This window comes from Varroa jacobsoni, unplaced genomic scaffold (assembly GCF_002532875.2).
Source record: "Varroa jacobsoni isolate VJ856 unplaced genomic scaffold, vjacob_1.0 scaffold_575, whole genome shotgun sequence".
Taxonomy (NCBI): domain Eukaryota; kingdom Metazoa; phylum Arthropoda; class Arachnida; order Mesostigmata; family Varroidae; genus Varroa; species Varroa jacobsoni.
In genome coordinates this window covers 207,199-223,074 of record NW_019213477.1, presented here as the reverse complement: position 1 = coordinate 223,074, position 15,876 = coordinate 207,199, and the positions used below count along the sequence as shown (strand labels likewise).

Sequence of the window (15,876 nt, the reverse complement as noted above, 5' to 3'; positions counted from 1 at the left end):
TACTTATTCAAAGATCAGTCTCCTTGCTAATTTCGAATGTATCGAATATTTTACAACGGTACTTCTCTGTGACCTTCCTATAGAAACAGATATCTGCTATTAATCCGCTTCCAAAAATTAACGAACACAACTTTGAAATTGATAATTTGAATGTAGAATCCGATAATTAGTTCGTTAATCGTATTCAAGTTCTGGTCATGAGACGCTTTATTTTCCGCTAACGCTTGTTGTTAGTGTTCACTGTATTTTCGTTAAGTAAATTTTAGTTGAGTAACATATTGGAAGAAGGTGACGACGGGGGTTTCAGTTAACGATGCTTTCCTATCTGTATTCAGCGAAAGCGGCACACGAGCAATGCACATGAGGTATTTCACATTACCTGGCACCCATGTGTTTATGTTAGTCGACAGTGTTCGATTAGAAAGCCTTACTGCGACGAGGAGGAACTGCATTAAACGAAAAGCGCTAATGGACGACAGAAGAATATGCGTCAGATGGCAAATCGAAGGTAATTTATGACGAAGTGTCCCACTGACACTTAACAGGTGGATCATATCAAACAGCCTGTAACAAATATGACAGCGTGGCCATTTCTCAGTGCTTCCCAAACGTAAATTTGAGCTCGTTGGCGTTCGGTCCATATAAAAAGTATGAAAGCTTCATTGTGATAACGATTGTTTATCTATAGTGCATACACACACACCGACATACGTGGACACAGATATTACTGAATGTCTTATGTCAGTTGTGCGCTGCTTAGTGAACAGCAAAAGTTCTTACCTTTAAATTCAGCTACAACAATTGGTGCCTGGGAACCTCAACACGTTAGTTCTCTTCTGTCCCTCACCTACATGCTTTACCCTCTCCGGGCTGGCATTTATCGACCCAGTGAGGCATTTTGCACATAACGCTGTGAATTTGTGGAATAGCGAAGTCGAGATCCGGCGCCTCTTCACAACGCCGGCTCCAGTTTTCTGCCGCGCCTATCCCGTGAGACATCAGCAATTGTGCACAGCCGCGATACACAGCCGGTCGTATAGAGCAGGAAACAACTAAGGTGGTTCTGTGACACCGGCCGCCAGAAATACGTCGACAATTACGCGCATCGGAACCCGCACCGGTGCTCCATCGCTCTCGTAGCTCCTGTTCGGTATTACCCTTCGCAAGCAATAGCAAAGTTCGCATGTTCGTAACGGATACAGGTATCCAATAGAAAGATAGTTACAAGCAGGTATATAGATGTAAGAAAGAGTGACGCCGATGCTGCTACTCAATAATCGAAGACAGACGCCCATTTGGTCGGTGACTGTGAGCGGCATTAATGCATCGTTTATGCCGCTATCTTAAAAGCTGAATGTTTTCGTATTGCTAGCTTGCCTACTTGTTCTATCTCGCTCTCTAACAAAGTGGAGGTAAACAAGCAGACAGGCAAGGAGGGCTGCTTCTGCGGATGTTATTAGCGTTACTGTTACGCACCAATGTTGCTTGGATCATCTTGAGTGAGTCGAGTTCGTGGATGGGAGTTCCAAAACAAAATTAACCTTTATTTCCATTGTGAATGTTAGGGCTGTGTGTCGTGACGATGAAAATTTTAACTGTTTTACTGATACCGCTCACAGAGTTGTGCAACGCTCTCGGCACACCTCTCATGATCAGTGATGATAGAAGGCCGTTCTACAATATCGCTCATATGGTAAATTCAATTCCCGAGATTGATTATTATCTAAAAAAGGGTGCCAATGCTATAGAGACGGACGTGAATTTCTCTGTTGAGGGGCTAGCTAAGACAACATACCACGGAGTACCTTGTGACTGTTTTCGACGCTGTATGCTACGCTCGAACATTGTGGACTTCTTACAATACATCCGAGAGCTGACTAAGGACGGCAACAAAACTGTAGCTATGCTTATGCTTGACTTAAAGGTACAAGAGCTTGCTAAGAGCACACAAACTTATGCGGGTATTGATCTCTTCAGCAAATTAGTTGATTACCTTTGGTACCAAGTAAGCGAAACGAATCGTGTAAACGTACTTATCTCAATTCCTCGAGCAGAAGACAAAAACATATTTAAAGGTTTTTTGGGAGAATTGAGCAAGAGTGAGTATCGTACATACCGCAATCGGATTGGCTTTGATGTTGGCCTAAACTCACAGCTGACCGAAATCTCCTCGATGTACGATGCACTCGGTATCTCTGAGAATATCTGGCAAGGTGACGGTATTACTAACTGTCTTGTCGGTATGAGGCCCGATAATCGTCTTCGCGAAGCCATTGAACTCCGTGACGCCACTAATGGATACGTTCACAAAGTGTATCATTGGACAATTGACTTGACTTCGGCCCTGGAAAATTCTCTTCACAGTGGAGTCGATGGCATTATAACGAATCATCCCGAGAGGGTAAATTCTTTAGTGAACTATGCGTATGCTGCACGGTATAGACTTGCCAACCAGACAGACTCCCCTTGGAAAAAGATGCTGAAGATTAGTAAAAGTGGAAGTATAGCGGGCAGTCGAAGTGTTGTTTTCGACGTTATTGTTAACCTCATGGAACTTAGTCAGCAGGCGATAGGATACTTCTCTCGGTTACTTGTCCGCTATCGACGGTGAAGATAAAAGCTATAGAAAACTAAATTATTCAAGAACCAGCCAGAGACGTATTGACTGACGCTGAAAAATATCCAGAACCCTGCCTGTTTCGCGCGTGTAATAACTCCGTTCGAAACTTCGTCAGTGAAAGCTGCAGTTGTCTTAGGGTAGAATCACAGTTTCAAGAAACTCTATATGAGGCGCATTGATTGCGCTGTCATCTTATTATTAACATGATTTCTCCTATTATTGCAAGTGTTAGGCGCGGCAACCTCTGAGTGAGCTAATTAATCGAAATGTATTGTACATAATTAAAATGAATATGGGACTTATGCACTGGTTAGTGCAGAAATATCTATGCGAGGATGAGTGAGGTCAAGTATAGCCTAGATAACAGAGCATGGACAAGAACATGGATTCTTGACCTAACTGAGACGATTATACGTGTAAATAAAAACTCGAGCAAATGTTACTATATATTGAATTGTCATCATTTCATTATTAGTACGAGTGTATTGTTACTTCGGTATCCTTCTGTACACTTCTGCTACAGACTAATCGAAATTGCTGGAAATTTGTAACGTTGATGTCGAAGATATCGCCCGTAGACAGCGGTACTACCAACCTTCGTCATGCGGATGCCTTAGGCCAAAAAAGGCAGTCAAGCGTATCATCACTTCACGCACCGGATCAGGAAAGTCATTTTGGTTGATGATTTTGTGTTTAGTTTTCGATTGCGACCGAAAATCGGGCCGCAATAAAAAATAACTGCGATTGTATGAAAGTGGCCAACATTAAATTACGGGATTAAGCTGACTCTCAAATGACGATAGTGTCTGATTTACTGTAGAGAGTGATGTCGAAGTCAACCTGTACCGCTAGACGGGTGTTATCGTAATTATATGACTAATTATAATCATTATCATATGACTTTATGGCACTTATGAACTTGTGGAACACATTTCAATGTGTGTAATAATATTGACTGCTGATCAAGAAAATACTGACTCTGGTATATCATGTATTTCTCCTATATACATACTTTGTCAGATCTAGAGCCTCTACTAGTGACACTATTTTACCTCAAGTTACGTATTACGTATTATGTAAGTTAAAAATCGCTTCAAATAAAATCTCCATTCATTTTTCTACTTTCGATGCATCGAAATCAATGCATTTGCAATGAGCTAGACCATCCCTTTGCTGCTTAACATTTCGAAAATCAACAGTGTAAACACCAAGAGGCAATATTCTGTTATTTTAATTTAAATATCGAATGTATGTGCCACACATATACGCATACGCGTAGTTGCTCGTTTTGTGATTAGAGTGACACCCAGGCTCTTTGCTACACGAAACGTTAGTGTGTAAAACTCTCGTCGGTACCAGATGTTATCTCTCAGTACGATTTCATTCAATCACAGCTCATTAACTGTCCAATATAACCTTCGCCTCTCTTTCAAGGCCGACTCAAGGTTATGCAAACAATTGTACAATAGGAATAGGTCACAGCCTTTGAAGCGGACGCAGTGGTTGAACGATCATCCGTAACTTTATTACTATTATTATTATTATTATTATTATTACAGTGTGTCAAATCGTGTTAGTGTAGAAAATTGTAAAACCTAAAATTTTTCTTTCAAAGTAATTAATTTATTTGAACTCGGCGGAATTTCACTTGTGTAATCAAACAGATCATAAAGCAAATATCGGCTTTTATTACAATTTTATTAAAGTTACCAATTTAACAATTCCGTAATCTAATGTTAGAAAGGTCCAATGTATAAACTGTGTTGAAATTCGCTTGAAAAGCTACAGCTACCAGCTGTGCTTGATTTGTAGAATAATAACACTCCACTATCCTAACTAGGATTGCGACAGTCTCTCTTAGCCTAGAAAGCTACTGAAACAACATTATCGTTAAAGCACCACATAACTTATACGTAACTGTACCAGGGAAACGGGCCGTTTAGTTGGCATCCTTCATAATCTTAACGGTAGTGGAAAGTTAGCATTAAGATGTGCTCGGTTGAAGTTTAGTAACGTCATTTTATAACGTCGTAAAATTCATTATGATAATTCCGCTAGCTGAGGAAAGCCAACGTTTGGGAAATATTATTCAGCGGTTAACAATATAAACTAATGTGCCAACTAGACAAATGTAAAATAAATTTCTGGGCCGGAGCAGGGGGTAGTCGAGTCTTTCACAAAACGTAATCTATTAGAAGCTATGCAAATATGAATGAACGCTCAACTTTATCCCAAATTTAAATGAAAAAAAAAAGTCTTTAACTTGCGCTAAACGTTTTTTGCATACGTCTATTGTACTATAAACCTAGCAGCATAACAGATTAACTCAGCGCTACGATCGAAACATACTCGAGGACATTCCGCATGATAGTACAGTGGTAGTCATCTAATATTACAAGGCACAGTAGACTCATTATATCGGTAGCACAATAATCCTCATAAACAGATAGTACCCTATATGCGTAATTAGAAAAGAACGTATTACGCAATAGATCAATAGCAGTGTGGTATTATACGTATAGTACGAGATGGTTTAAATGAGGCTTCGCGAGAAAAGTGTCTGAAAGTAACTTGTTCCGCATCCACCCCGGTGACATTTGTTTTACAGAGCTATTGCCGCTTTTTGAATCCAACTTGAATTCCCTTTGTGCAACGAAAACACAAAGTGCAGTCGTCCTTATCAAAAGATATACTTCTTGTTTCTTGAAGTCATTGTTTATTTCTGTTTGCCAAGCTCTGCCACTATTGCCCTATAGGAATATCATATTTGAGAAATTCTCATCGATATACCGGCTACGGGGGCTTTTTCTGCGAATACGTCGGGGTTCTATAATCCTTGCTTAAGTGGGAATTTCGGCACTGCGTATTATGCCTGTTTCAGCCCGTGCGTTTCCGCAATTCAAAGCTTTTCCTTTATCTATCGGACACTTCCAGCTCTTCTTTTCACACGAGCATTAGTTGATATGATTCTCGCCTCTGGATCGTTTATCAGCCAGAGCTAGACGACCGTTAATCTATGTATTTGTGCCATTTCACGTAGACAAATTTCTCAGCAAATTTTATTTGTCCGTTAAGGATTTCGCGTCTCTTTTCCTCTGTGCTGTCATACACATCTGTCACATGTTAATTTCGTGTGCTCCTTTTGTACCTTTCGATTTCGCATGTTTTTAGCAGTCCGCACCTATTGTTCGCATATGTTAATGCTGCCTGTGTTTCTCCATTCAAGAGGATTTTGAAAAATAATCACTTACTTTAGTAGCGAATCATGACAAATAGCTGCATTTACCTACCACCATGCTCCTTGTTGTGCCTATCAGGGCATAACGCTTTACGGGCTTTTGGGCAGTAAGAAGCGGTCAGGGAAGAAGAACTTATTTGAATCGTAAGCAGATCTTCATTGCAAAAGCAGCACTCGTGAGGGCTGGGAACGACGGTCACAACATTGACTTTCAAATACCTCGAATTTCGAGAGGAAACTCGCTATCCATTACGATAGCACTGGGACTGCTTTAGTTTAGCTTCTCTTCAGTAACTGGCCTTTTGCTATCAAGCGTGATGCGAGGGCGAAGAGGATTGTAGGAGTATCTACCATGATGTATTACTATCGAAAGGCCGTTTGTTTCTTACGTGCATTTGGGTAAACATAGGGAAGCTGTGCTGTTACGAACGTTTAAAGAAGGATGATCTTTAGTCGAAACAGCCTGATGCACACCAAACGTACGCCTGTGAACTCAGAAATAATGTATTTCACTCGAACGGCTCACAAATCATCAAAAGTGTCACCATTGGCCGCTCTAAAAGCCGTTTAGATGTTGAACAGCAAATAGGGAAAAACACGTAGAAGCACGATGCGCGCGTCGCCAGTAATAGACCATTTCGCGAATCAACTGTAAAGTTAACCATGGCACACATTGTGTATCAACCAGAAACCAGTTCGCTACCCGATCAGTAGACTCGATATCTGTATCTATCGTTCCGGCCCGAGTCCGGACAAACTGCCTGCTGTATTCTTCAACAAGAACTTCCGCTTGTTACCTTATCCACTTAGTGTAATCTATCAGAGATCCGCTAATCTCCTATAGATAAAATAGATGCTTTTGTACATATGAACTTGAAATACAACGTACGATTATAATCCGGTGAGCGGCTTTAATGTATCGCTCTTATCGACTCTTAAATCGCTTACACACGTAAAACGTAGATGGATAAATTTTATGTTCCTTATTATCGATGTATAGGAGCCGAGCGTAATACGCTGCATAAGAAATACACTCTTGCAAAAATGCATAAAACATTCTTATTCCAGGCTAAATTTCGATGCGGTACATGAACAAGGTCATTCGAAAGGACATCGGCTTAAAGTCGAACAAAGGCTGCGGACATTACGCAGCTTTCCAAGTAATTAAAAACTAAGCTATGTTTATGTAATGTTGAAGTTGATCGAAACTAACTTAACGGAATACAGCAAATAATAGTAATAAGAGAGTAGCGCATTACGGCTATATGTATATATATATATATATATACGGAAAATGATATGCTAAAATTAAATAAATAAAAATGATAAAAATAAAATAAGACAATCTCAAAAAGTATCTTAGTATATTAGATATGAATAATAATTATTTTGGAGCACAGTGGAGCCGACAAAAGTTTCTCGAAGAAAAAAAAAAACAAGTAGAAAACTCGCCGAGTCAATGTTAATTATGCTGATTTAAAGCGATACGTTTATGTTTTTGTTTGGCTGTACGTTTAATTAAGACGATTGATCCGTTTATGTGAAAGCGGCAGGGCGTATTGTTGTTCATTTCGAAGCTTGGCTTTGGTGCCCGCTAATATGTAGGATTTCGTTCAATTATCTACGATCGTTAAAGCGTTAGATTACACTACCTGAGAGACTTGAACTGCAGTTGGTGTATCCGAGTTTGTTTTACATTGAAATTGTTTCGATTACAAGAGCTATCATTGAAACTGTGATTCGACCAAAGGTCCCCCAACACGATTAACGTACTGTGGAATAGCAACATGTGTTAACACAATTTGTATACAGAAAAAAAATGCATAAACTGAACATCTACGAATGAATATAAGCAAAAAACAGTTATGTTCACGCATGTGTTGTTTTTACCAGTTGTGAGATATCATCATCATCATCAAATGACATCACAAAACAACATTTGATGACATTTATGCAATAAGCATAAATGTCATCAAACGTTGTTTGCTTATATATAGATATAGCTTGATGTCGATATGAAATGAAGGGCTATCTGAAAAGCGTGTAGCCTGAGGATGATAATACAGAAATATCGGGAAAAGTCTCTGTTCCATATAGTGTTTTGTGTTATTGAGGCGCAGATCTCACAAAATCGTTTCTTTGACCCTTTTCCTTAGAAAATTGTTCTGCTGTCGCATGAATCACATCAACATTTTTTTTATCATTTTTACTTCTTCTGTGGCAGCTCGTCCTCGACTGCGATTTGTTCTTCTTTACTTTTTCTAAAGCTGACCAGGTTACAGCTAAAAACTAGGCAATTCGAATCTATTTTCATGCAATTACACAGTCTGGAGGAGATGCTAGTACGGGCTGGCCAGCGGACGGACGAACGGCCGGCTGATAAACGGCCGATCAGCTACGAAGCTAGTCAGACAAAGGGGCAGACAAAGAGCAAGTAAGAAAGCAATGATGACACCGTCGTAGCACCGACCATTCAGCAAACTTCACTATGCTTTCCTTCGTAACCCTCGTTCAATGCCCAGTTCTGTGAAGATCCGAATCGAAGGAACGAATTCAACGGTCGCTTAACTTTACCACTACAACTATGGGTACAATATGACTACAAATGCCGCTTAGGCTATCATGAGTACGACAATGATAGGTACCACAAGCAGCAACGAACACCGGACCACTGCAACTGGGAGGGATGCCGTCAACGGACTTCTCTGTCAGTTCCAGCCTTAGAGATGGATGCGGTCACAGCGATCGCAATTGCGATGGTGACGTTGCCGCATTTGTTGGTGGCCACTGTTTTGATAAATGCTGCCGCAATCAGCCAGAAAATTCAGCCGTTTGGCCGGACGCTGCCAGATCATCTGTAATTTTGCTTTCATGACTTCCCCCTGACAAACAGGGGGGAAATTTTTTTAGGAAATAAACGCAACACATAAGCAGCATGAGACCTGAGCTCCTAATTTCCACGGACAATCCAGCTTGACACTCAGCTGCACAGACAGCCAAAAATAACTCTCTAATGTTATTTTTAAATCAGTCACAGTAATCTTTTAATCTCAAAAAATTCACAAATGTATCACATGATGCGAAACGACGATAAGAGCATAAGTTTGTACGATAAGAATATAAGTTTTGACAACCGGATGTTTATTCGTTTACTATAGCGTAACTACATGGAACTAGAGAACGCGGTTCTAAAATATAAAAACAAATTTTAACGGAAGTAAAATAATTCACGCATGGTAATTACGTAGACGTACTGTCTTTGGAATCGGAAGCAATATGAACTAGATATCTGCCTTGATATAATTCTTAAGAACTGCTTTTTAAAATCCCTTCCTTTTACTAAAATATTGTGGTATGTCGAAGGCAAGACGCAACACTTTTCTTTTTCTCTATAAAGCTAATGCTGTATTTTAGATTTTCTAGGTTAGCTCTAGGCGAGGAAAACACATAATTGTGCATTTGAATGAAAGCGATGTTCTGACAGTTCACTGTTTGTAGAAACTGCTGCACCTTTCAACTTACTTAAGATTAATTATATTTATTTCTGAACTGTTTCAGAGGAGGACGAAGGCCAGGCATCTGAAGCATTAATAGCCGGTGCAGTAGCAAATGGGAATGCTCGTATTGTGGGACCCCAAATATCGGATGACTCCGGTATTGGAGCTAACGGAGGTGCCGAACGAGGCTCCATGGCTGGGGGAGCTTCCCTAAAGCGATCGCTGCATATCGACATACCTAACCCGAGGCCTGTTATTTCCAGAGCTAGTTCTTACGGCGGGTCCGTTTCTAGCTTGCCGATTACGCCAAAGGGTGGAGGTCTACGTCATATTGGACCCAACGACAAGTGCGTAAACTCTATTCATAGATTTCCTATACAAGGAAAAGTTACTTAGACACATAAAAATAAACCTAACATTATAAGATAATTACCTCAAGTTGTTAATTTTTGATGGACCTTCATAACAATATTACAGTACTGAATGAATTTACGCATGCTGTACTGTAATATTGGCATTACAAGACGTTCCGTCCTATCCCTTTCAGTCATTTTTTTTTATCAAAGACAACGTTCAAGCTCCGAGTCTCTTCCGTTTACGCTATGATGTATGAGTATTTACGCTTAGATACTATTATAATTATACAAGAATGACATGCATAGCCAAATAAATTCTTCATGCAATGAATTGTAATGTTGAACTGGGTTCAAACGAAGGGTCAAATCTAAAGTACTCGAATTAGCGGACTGTTGCTTAGTTTAATCTTTCAAAATAATTATTTAAAAGTCATATCTTCGCAGAATATCCTTTTCAACACTCTTCGATAAAACGGCTTTGTAAAAACATGTTGTCATAACCATTTACGGCCATGGAGTGCGCTAAATTTAATAATGTAATTATTAAACTCTGGCATTGCAGAGATTCGCTGGTGATCATTCTTAGTGCACTCTACGCAAAGCTATTGATCGTTCTTGGTATCTGCTTCCCCATGGCGGAAGTCATCTCTAGACGGATTCCACCGGCAGTCTATGAGGTAGGGTCATCGTCGCTGTCTTTTTCGCTTATAGTATATGTGTAATCATCAGATCTTCTTTAAAATTCCCGAGCTCATCGGATAGATACCTTCATTCAGCACTGAAAAATGGAAATTACGTTTAATAAAAATACCTAGCAATATGAGGGTTTGATGACTCATGCGTAATTTTTCGTCAATAGAAATTGTATCGAAAGGGTTAAGATTTTAGCCTCATTCAAGTTATATTGGGCAGTTGCATTAATTTAGCCATTTTCTTATAAATAGGTCTATAAATATGTCACTCAAAACATTGGAAAGGGGTTTCTCTGTCGATTTGAATGATCGGACATTTTTCGATAGTATTTAGTTACCAGATACCATTTATTACCTACATCAGTTTTTGTTACAATTTCAGATGACACTCAACAAGGCATTGCCCTAGTTTGCAAGGCAGTGCTTGAACCGAAAAAAAGTTGAGCATTGATTACTTTTAAACTTCTGTAGTAAATCTGTTTTATGCTAAAAATGCTGACAAGCTATCGAAGATAACGATTGTGCACCGTGTTCAAGCCTAGATTCCAGATAGGATTATTTGTTTAATAATTTTTGTAGCATATGCCGCGTTATCGCTCAAGTGCTGAGTACTACGGACACGAGAATCTCAGACGGTCACCGACAGCGACTTTTTTGCAATCATATCGAGCAAACAACATAACATTTTTACGTTAAAAAATCCGTAAAAAACATAAAATCGCCGAAAAGGTAATTTCTATCTATAACTATTATGAACATTTTCTGTGTCGACGTGTACTAATCAGTGAAATGGTTAAGTTAGAACTTCGTCTGCAATCTTCAAACCCGGCACTAACGATTATTCATTCATTCCGGTCCATACAATTTGCCATCCACGCCTTCATTTCAACTAAGTTTAAACAGCATGTTGTGTAATCGATAGCCAAACCCAATAAATTGTCATGTCGCTGAGAAACTTTGTTTTCACTCAAAACATGGAAGAATAACTTAGAATTTGTAGGCAAATATTAAGCATTGTAATCTTTGGCCTTCAAGATGGAAGTTCAAATATCTAAAACATGAGTAAAATTCACACAGCCCCTGAACGACGAGATTAAGTGCGTAAGTGTTTTTCAACAGCACGAATGCAAACGTGTGTATATTAATATTTATGCAAGCCGCATTTATTTTTGTTGCAGGGTTTCTATCTTTATTTATATTTGGGAAGTATTTTCTTCCTCCTCTTCATGTACTGTTTCGTGTTCCCAAAACAAAAGGCTACCCGAGTCCCCAAACGTACGAACTCACGGATATCTGAGTACACAGCCTCGATGCTTGACAAGTTCAGAATAATTACGAAAACAAGAGCTGATAGATCAAACAAGGTGCCCGCTTACGAGCTCAAGACGTCGCATGCTGGTAGCTTTTACCTAAGGTGAGGTCAACTTAGAGTGCAACTCTATATATATATATAATATATATATATATATATATATAAGATTACGCGAGACTACTTCTTACGTCTACTTGTCATTGAATTCGATTAAAAAATGGTAAAGGACAAAAAATACGCTAACGTAATAGGCCAAAGGTCGTACGGGCCGAGCATAATAATAATAATGCAATGCTCAAATACATTAACTGCGAATTGACAATATTACCTTAATTACGGTTGGAACTTGCTTGCATCTTATATATATATATATATATATATAGCGCCTAGAAGGCTCTACTTTTTCTCCTGTTTTTCCTGTTATTAGTAGGACGACTGGTAGCTGGGGGCCGCATAAAGATGCAACTAAGCTAAAATTAGGATATTAGTAGTAACATGTCGGAAATGAAGCAATAGTGAAACGAGTAAAACATGACTGCGATTAATCCTTCCCTTCACAGTGGGCATTCTGTAGAAAGCTTTCGCTATTGCCTATACAATGCACGCTAGTTATTACCTATACGCTGTGTTCTTAAAACTCTTGTATAGGAGTCACGGGTCAACGTGGTTAATACGTATCGTTTTGAGTGCATTGCCGTGATAAGCAAGAGCAAAAGGCTGTTGCTGATTCGGATTTGACCATTATGTTAAATGGTTACGACGCGATTTTATATATCGTTAGATATCGTAGCAAAATCCCAGGTAAATTCGGTAAGATCGACTGCCTTTACCGAGGGAAAGTTTTCGACACTGTATGCAGAAATTCATTTTAAAGACACATTCACACCGCTGTAACAGTCACAAGCTTTAAATCGAAGAATTCAAATTAGCTATACACATCATAGGCTCGACTCCTATCACTAAGCCCGATCAACAAATACCATTCGAGTGACAAATTCGATGTATATTTCTTTATTATAGGTTGGGAGCTGTAGCTTTTGGAACCGGCAGTATGATTTATTCTGGGTTGGAGTTTGGCCAGTTCTTCGAATACGAATCAACCGACCAATGTAGCATACTTCACAATCTCACGCCAGCAACACGCATGGCTTTCACGTTTTTCCAGCTCTATTTCATCTTTATCAATTCACGCGTTGCTATCAACAGGTAAAGACCTTAATTGAAGTTTGATATTTGAAGGAAATTGAAACGCATTGCTTTATCATTAGAGTCTGGTACATTGTTTTGCCGATAGTCGCTTAAGCCCCATTAGGATCTGTAATTGTTTGCCTTATACATACATCTAATGCGGCTCGCTCTCACTGACTACTTTCAAGCATGCAGCCATAACCGATTCATCCTTGGCTAACTTTTCTTTGAGATGGAACCTGCCTAATACGTATTTTTTCGTGCGCCGCTTTTAGGTTTACGACACTGGCGCGTTTTGGTTTAATGCACATGATCTCAAGCAACCTATGTGTATGGCTACACGTGCTCATCCAAGAGACAAAACATCAAATTTTTGACCTTGCCAGTAACGAAACACATCAGCCACATGTGATTCGGGCGGATCTGCTTGGATCTGTCACCTCAGAGACCAATCGCTCTGCTAGTTCACACGTAACAGATCAGGCTGTACCTCACGTGCAACGGAGTCGTCGATCGTTTCCTGACAGCTACTGTGGTCAGAGGGCAAACATTATGGGCGAGCTCGTTCAAAATGCTTCTCCATTCCTTTTCCCATGTACAATTGAGTACAGTCTTATCTGCGCCGGCGTATTGTATATCATGTGGAAGAATGTTAGCTCGTCAAAGATAGTATCTAGCGATACGGCCTCCGTGACAATATATGCTGCGCGTCAAAGGCATTACTACCAGGTGGATTGCGCGAAAGCAAATAAAGGTCTGTTTACGGGTTTGCTTGTTCTGGTTTTATCAATAATCAGTTTGATCTTATTTTTCGTTTTAATCAATAAGCCTGGTTACCGGAACATTGCTGTTCTGGAAGCACACATTGCGGAACTCGTCGTTTACATTCTTGCTTCGCTGGCAACGATTACGGCGCTCGTACAAGTCCGCGAGCTTCGATACAACCGCTCGAGAAACCTTAATCTCGAGTCGATTCTCCTTATTGTTGCTCAAAGTGGCTTGTACCTATACAATGTCTTTAGCATAATTGGAGGTCACTTTGACGCCGGAGATAGCACTATGCTTGCAATACTTACCGCTTTAGCCTGCCTGATCCAAGGTTCCCTTCAAACAATGTTCATTCTAGACGCATCGCGACGATATGTGGCGAGTCATGATCAAGCTGAACGAAAACCGGGCCGAGAAATGGTTACGTTTCTTATTCTGTGTAACTTCTCCATGTGGGCAATTAACACATTAGAAACACGACGCGCTGATTCAAATCCTGTCCAAATGCATTTTTACGGGTTTTGGGCCTGGACAATCATAACCCATGTGACAGCACCACTTGTCATCTTCTTCCGCTTCCACTCAACTGTCTGCCTTTGTGACATCTGGAAACGTGCATACAAGGTCAAATCAGACTACCTCACTTGAAAAGCAGAATACGTGTTGAAACATTTCTCTAGATAGCTTTTTAGGTATCTCTTACTACTACTACTACTACTACTACTACTACTACTACTACTACTACTACTACTACTACTACTACTAGTATAAACAAAAAATGCCAAAACAATGTTAATGCTAAATAAATGACAATCTCTGGCGAGAATAGGTAGCATTTACAAAATGTCCATATGCATGCTTTACGTTCCCTAAAACGTATGTACTTTGTATGAAGATCGCGCACGCGTATCCAGACCCAGACCGAATTCACTGATATAACATTCTTCGTGTTCCATTGGTATAACATGCCGCGATTCATCATACACACTAAACCAAATCATTATGTATAGTGAGTCGCCGCTAGGATATTATTGTTATTATAGCGCATTTGTGGATGTTATTATTACGAGCCGAGTTATTATTAAAACGTGACTTGTTTACTGCTACGATGGTTAAAGTCGGAACGAAAGTTGACATTGGGATAGTAATATTTTTCGTCGAACTTTTCCAGCAGAATGTAAACATTAATTTTCATCGAAAATTATCTTATATACAATATAAATAGATGGAGCTAATCTTTTGTTTGTCTTCTGGGGGGTATTTTAGGTAAAACATATGCGATAACGATTTTATCGAAACTACATGAATGTTTACTTTATTTATTTAAAGGTAGTAAGTAACAAGATGTACATATTGTATAAAATATACCATTAAACTTTTTCCATGCCATGCTCTACTTGTACCTCAGAATCAACTAAATAAACCTGAAATAAAGCCTACGCACATTTATTCGATTAAAGTAGCGGAAAAAGAAAAAAACAAATATCAGTAGTAAAAACAGGTAGCTACGAAAATATTTAGAGATACGATTTACATATTTAACAATATAGTTGTGTTTTTCAAGCACTGAGACGTATTGTCAAAATTTTATTTATTTTTATGCGAAAACGTTTATTCGAATCTATGGTGGTGTAAATCATGGTCGAATAGTTTTTATACTTTTTTTTTTTTTTTCTACAATTTATGTTATCCTCCAAAAATTAATGACATATGGCTGACACTATCTGAACCTGCTGGGCTTAAACAGCGTTTTACCAGTACACTCGTTATCCAAAAGGTTCAGATGTGAAAATTGTTCCAAAGAACATATAGTGATAACATGATTATAACCGTTATATATTATATGACAAACAATTCAGCAATTTATTTACAATTTACAAAATGTCTACAATATTCTTGATAGGAGGTCTATTTAAGACGTATCGAGACTTCAGCAGCAAATATAGGATTTTTTCAAGCTGTGATCATATCAAAGTTTTATCAACATAGTAATTTTAATAATCTTATTCATCAAAAGCTGCCAGATAAGGATACAATATATATGAGCGAACCACGTTCGCGCAGTTGTAAAGAGTTGACAGTGTGTTTGCGGTTTATTTAATTTGGAACTTTGTTGAATTTGTGTGGCACAAGTGGTAAAAATAGGCGAAAATAGAAAAAAAAAAAATATTTGTTTGGCTTGCATTTTTCCTATTCATGTGAATA

At 39.0% G+C, this 15,876-nt stretch overlaps 2 protein-coding genes across 7 annotated transcripts in view; both read left to right on the top strand.

The window, feature by feature from the left end:
* The window catches only part of LOC111261636 (proton channel OtopLc), a 61,439-nt gene that overhangs the window by 28,303 nt on the left and 17,260 nt on the right, over positions 1 to 15,876 (top strand). For 4 of the 6 annotated variants that reach the window (XM_022835250.2, XM_022835249.2, XM_022835253.2 and 1 more), the window contains 5 exons: positions 9,417 to 9,702; positions 10,274 to 10,388; positions 11,582 to 11,817; positions 12,736 to 12,921; positions 13,179 to 15,110. In XM_022835250.2, the coding sequence (XP_022690985.1) occupies positions 9,417 to 9,702; positions 10,274 to 10,388; positions 11,582 to 11,817; positions 12,736 to 12,921; positions 13,179 to 14,319 (1,964 nt within the window). In that variant the 3' untranslated portion in view covers positions 14,320 to 15,110. Of the gene's footprint in view, positions 1 to 9,416; positions 9,703 to 10,273; positions 10,389 to 11,581; positions 11,818 to 12,735; positions 12,922 to 13,178; positions 15,111 to 15,876 lie in introns of those variants that run through there. The other 2 variants (XM_022835251.2, XM_022835254.2) reach the window with 2 other exon arrangements.
* Positions 94 to 3,067, top strand: LOC111261638 (dermonecrotic toxin StSicTox-betaIB1i). The gene has a single exon (XM_022835259.2). It carries the CDS (start codon positions 1,559 to 1,561, stop codon positions 2,609 to 2,611), a length of 1,053 nt encoding a protein of 350 aa, XP_022690994.1. The 5' UTR covers positions 94 to 1,558; the 3' UTR covers positions 2,612 to 3,067.